The sequence below is a fragment of the Penaeus japonicus genome, unplaced genomic scaffold, assembly GCF_977035675.1.
Source record: "Penaeus japonicus unplaced genomic scaffold, GWHDUDI00000001_assembly GWHDUDI00000031, whole genome shotgun sequence".
Lineage (NCBI taxonomy): Eukaryota > Metazoa > Arthropoda > Malacostraca > Decapoda > Penaeidae > Penaeus > Penaeus japonicus.
In genome coordinates, this window is record NW_028234433.1 from 17021229 (window position 1) to 17026228 (window position 5000).

The 5000-nt window shown below is 43.6% G+C and overlaps 1 protein-coding gene across 2 annotated transcripts in view; it reads right to left on the reverse strand.

Annotated features, from left to right (window-relative positions):
- LOC122265831 (fibroblast growth factor receptor-like 1) overlaps positions 1 to 5000 on the reverse strand; it is a 281381-nt gene that overhangs the window by 14586 nt on the left and 261795 nt on the right. For both annotated transcript variants that reach the window (XM_086555801.1, XM_086555799.1), the window contains one exon: positions 4302 to 4461. In XM_086555801.1, coding sequence (XP_086411927.1) covers positions 4302 to 4461 — 160 coding nt within the window. The remainder of the gene's footprint in view (positions 1 to 4301; positions 4462 to 5000) is intronic.

Genomic DNA, 5000 nt, shown 5'->3' on the forward strand with positions numbered 1-5000 from the left:
TCCTCCATTTACCCCTACCCCCCCCCCCCAACACACACTTCGCAGAAGTGTGTGTTTGAGGGGTGGGGGGGGGGATACTGATGAGAAGACCGTAACAAGTGAGAGAGATCGAAAGGGAGGGGAGAGGGGAGGGGAGAGGGGAGGGGGAGTCGTTCCAGAGGAGGAGGAGGAAATAGAGAAAGTAGAATAGGGATGGTGATGATGATGAACAGGAGGCAGAGTGGGAGTTGTTGCATCAATATCACTATCATCGTTATCATTGTCATTATTATCATTAGTAATAGTAGTAGGAGTGGCGTTAGTAGTAGTAGTAGTAATAAAAGTAGAAGTATAGTAGTGGCGGTAGTTCTAGTTGAAATAGTAGTAGAAGTAATAACAGTGGAAATAATAATAGTAATAGTAATAGTAATAGTAGTAGTAGTAGTAATAGAAATAGTAGTAGTAATAGTAGTAGTAATAATAAAAGTAGTAGAAGTAGTAGTAGTAGTAAAAAAGAAGAAGACGAAGAAGAAGGGAAAGACGAGGGTGATGAGAGGGAGGGCGAGAAGGCAAAAAGAAGACCATCCCCATAACGACGCGAGTCCAAAGGAAGATAAAAGGAAAGCGAAGGCAATAAACAGGCAGAAGAAAAAGATAAAACAAATCAAAACTGTCAGGAAGGCATCGATAAAAGCGAGAAACGCCATATAGGAGGAAAGAGATAGAAAAAAAACGGAGAAAAGGGGAATTAGATATGAGGGGCAATAAAGAAGGAATTGGGGAAAGGGAAGATATGTGAAGAGAGAGAGAGAGAGAGAGAGAGAGGGGAAGAAGGATTAAGAATGGAGATGTAAAAGCAGAGCGAAAGAGGGGAGAGGGGAAAGACAGAGAGGAAGGAGAAAGATGAGGGGAGAAAGGGAAGAGAGAAAATGAGGACTGAAAACCAAGGAAAATAAAATAAGGAGAAATTATCTAAATAAAAGTGCGAGAGACAATGGGGAGGGAGAGATAAAGAGGGAAAGGGAGAAAGAAAGAGATAGAGGGAAAATGGAGAGAGACAGAGGGAGAGGAGGGAGAGAGAAAAGGGAAAGGGAGGGAGAAATGAAAGGGAGAGAAAGTAGGGGGGGAGGGGAAGATGGAGAGGGAGAGAGAAAGAGGGAAAGGGTGGGAGAAAGGGTGAGAGGGAAAAGGGAGAGAGAGAAGTAGAGAGAAGAGAGGAGAGAGAGAGAGAGAGAGAGAGAGAGAGAGAGAGAGAGAGAGAGAGAGAGAGAGAGAGAGAGAGAGAGAGAGAGAGAGAGAGAGAGAGAGAGAGAGAGAGAGAGAGAGAGAGAGAGAGAGAAAGAGAGAAAGAGAGAAAGAGAGAAAGAGAGAAAAAGAAAAAGAAAAAGAAAAAGAAATAAAGTGAAAACAAGAGAACGAAAGGCAAAGACAAAAACGAAACACAAGAAAGATACAAAAGACACAAAAAAACAAGAATAAAAAAAAAGAAAGAAAAAAAAAATCAAAGACGAAACAGAACTAACAGAAGCGCCGCACAAAGAACCCGGATCGGATTGCCAGGCGAGTCCCGAGTCTGGCGAAAAGCCCGCCTCTCGAGTCTCGGGCATAAATTTCAAACTCCCTGAATATTAGCCTCGGGCCCTTTCGCCTGCTTAGGAAACTTTTTTTTTTCTTAGTCATCTCCTTCTCCTCCTCCTCCTCCCCCCCCCCATCCCCGGCTTTCTCTCCTTCTCTCTTTCTCCTTTTTCTGCCTTCTTCTTCATTTCTTCTTTCGCTTTCTCTTCCTTATTTTCATTTTTTTCTCTCTCTTCCTTCTCCATCTTCATGTCTCTTTCTCTCTTTTCTTCTTCTTCAACCTCCTACTTTTTTCCTCCTCTTGCTCTTCCTTTCGCTTCTCTCTTTCTCCTTATCCCTCATTTCCCTCCCTCCCTCTCTCTTCCTCTTTTTCCTCTCTTTCTTTCTCTCTCCCTCATTTCCCTCTCTCTCTTTACCACCTCCTCCTTCTCCTTCCCTTCTCCCTTTCTCCTCCCTATCTCTTCCTCCTCCTTCTTTGTACTCCTTTCTCTTTATTTCTCATTTCCCTTTATCTCTCTCTTCCTCTCTCTTATACCCTCCCTCTCTTCTTATCTTATTTCCTCCAACATCCATTTTTCTACTTCCTCTTTACCTTCTCTTCCTCCTCCTCCTTATTCTTCCCCTTTTCCCACACCCTATTTCTCTTTCTTCTTCTTCTTCCATCCATCCCTGCCTCCCTCCCTCCAATCCCGTCCCCCCCCCCCTCCAACTTACTCGTTTTTAATATCTCTCTTTAATAATAGAAAAAAAAAGAAGATGGAAGAACAAGGAGAGGAAGGGAGGGAGAGAGAGAGAGAAGGGGGAGGGGCATGAGAGAAAAGAAATCAAGAAGGGGGAGGGATAATTGGGGAAAATTCCTCCTCCTCCTCCTCCTCCCCCCCAACCTATCACCCTATAACCCCCTACCCTCCACCCCACCCTACCCCATACTCGGAAATACGTAAAAATGAGAGAGCGAAAAAAAGAGAAAAAAAAAACTTGGAATAAACTTTGGAAGGGGGGACTAACCGTGGAGCAAATATTGGGGAGTTCAACAACTTGTGCATTGGATCTTGGGTAGGGAAGAGGAGGAGGGGGAGGAGGAGGAGGAGGAGGAGGAGGTTGTGGAGGAGGAGGAGGAGGAAGAGGAGGAGGAGGAGGAGGAGGAAGAGGAGGAGGAGGAGGAAGAGGAGGAGGAGGAAGAGGAGGAGGTGGAGGGAAGGATTAGGAGGAGTAGGAGGACGAAGGGGAGTAGGAGGAGGAGGAGGATAGGAAGGGGAAAGAAAGAAAAAGACAAAAAAAAAAAAAAAAAAAAAAAAAAACGCACAGACACATACGAGCATTACCATGCACGTACAATTAAAATATTTCCCCCCTTCATTTGCTACGAATTAAATCCACTAACTTAATCATATGCAAAAGACCCGCAGCTTGCTCATTAAAACAAAACTAAAATTCCGTGAATGCTTTGCTAAAAGGAAAAATACATCAAATAACATTTCTTTTGCAGGCATTCAGAATTAAAGCATTATACATTCAAATCTTATAACATTTAGGTCACCATGAAACTCAATGATGACTAAAACTACATAATAGTCCGGCCATGCAGAATATTACACTTAATAGACTGTATCATACAAATGACCTCGTATATAAATTATCTCAACCACATTAATAATCACGTTAAAAGCCGGGACTAATACGCGTGCATATAATGAAACCTGGCGAATGGACACCCTAGAGTTTTGATATCTTTTCTCCCATCCCTTCGCAGTACCAATGATAACTATGGCGACTGGTTTACTAAAAAGACTTATTCAAGAATAAATATCACTTGATAAGGCTAGGACTAATACGATAATTTACTGTATAACCAATTTTCAAAAGATAGAGAGAGAGCGAGAGAGAGGGAGAAGGGGAGAGAGAGAGCGAGAGAGAGAGCGAGAGAGAGAGAGAGAGAGAGAGAGAGAGAGAGAGAGAGAGAGAGAGAGAGAGAGAGAGAGAGAGAGAGAGAGAGAGAGAGAGAGAGAGAGAGTGAGAGTGAGAGAGTGAGAGTGAGAGAGAGAGAGAGAGAGAGAGAGAGAGAGAGAGAGAGAGAGAGAGAGAGAGAGAGAGAGAGAGAGAGAGAGAAGAGGGAGAACAAAACATCAGATCGACACAGTTATGAGTGCCCTAGTTATACACTCACACCTGTATACATAAGTCACCCTACATTCTTTAACGTTTTCTCTGATGCTGAATGCAACACAAGCTTATCTTTATAACAATTTTATTTTCATTCTTTCTCGTGTTTTAAATGTTATTGTTGATATTCTTTTACTCCCTATCCTTCTACCCCTTCTCTCCCCCGCGGTCTATAATACAATAGATTTTTTAAAAATAGATCTAATAAATCTGCAATCAACGATGACTCTCTGGCTTCCTGACACTCTAAGCAGCCCAACCTCATAAACCCCTTTGACACTCTCGTCCCTAACCCCCTGACCCCCCCCCCTCAACAACCCTCACCCTAACATCTATGATAAACCCCATTATCCCTCTACCCCCGTACCCCCTATCCTACCCCCTATCCCCACCTTCCTCACCATCCCTATCCCAACCCGTCCAACCTCTCCCTAACCCCCCACCCTTCTCACCCTCCCTATCCCACCCTACTCACCGTCCCCCCCACCCTTCTCACCCTCCCTATCCCACCCCACCTACCCCCCCACCCTACTCAACCTCCCCCCACCCCCACCCCTCGTCCAGCAGATCCCAGCCTCCCTTACCGATAACGATGAGATGGAACGTGAAAGTCTCCTTGCCGAAGCCGTTGATAGCGTTGCACACGTAGGTCCCTTGGTCAGTGGTGGTCACTTCCTTGATCCTCAGGGTGCGTCCTGTCAGCCTCACCCTCTCCCACCCTTCTTCGGTGATCAGGTCTCCACCCTGGAATGGAATGAAATAGGGAGTTGATTAAGGTGTATATTTGCGTCAATTGAAGAGAAGTGACAAAAAGTATTTTTAAAAATTACAAGAAGATATTGTACCGGAAATATATGGGTTTTGATTACTCCAGTAGGGTAAATGGGTGTTAAGTTAGTTAAGCTCTTGTACTTTATATCTGATCATTGTGAAGCATGAAGTAATGATAATGGGCATGATAATTTTGATGATATATATATATAATTCCTTGACTATTTTTTCTTGACAATCATAGTTTCTGTCTTTACATTCATCAATATACCACAACATAAGCTATTACTCATACTAAAATTATATGATATTCGATCCGCACATAAAGTGATTAAAAAAAAAAATAATAATAATAAAACAAATAAATAAATCATACGCCCAGCTTTGCGGACGTGAGCGTAGCAAACAGACCAGACGTAAAGGGGCTTTTATCGTCTTTCCCACTCTTCCCTTTCCGCCTCCTTCGCCTCCTCCGCCGGACCTCCTGGAGTTTAGGAGGCCTTCTTCCTTAG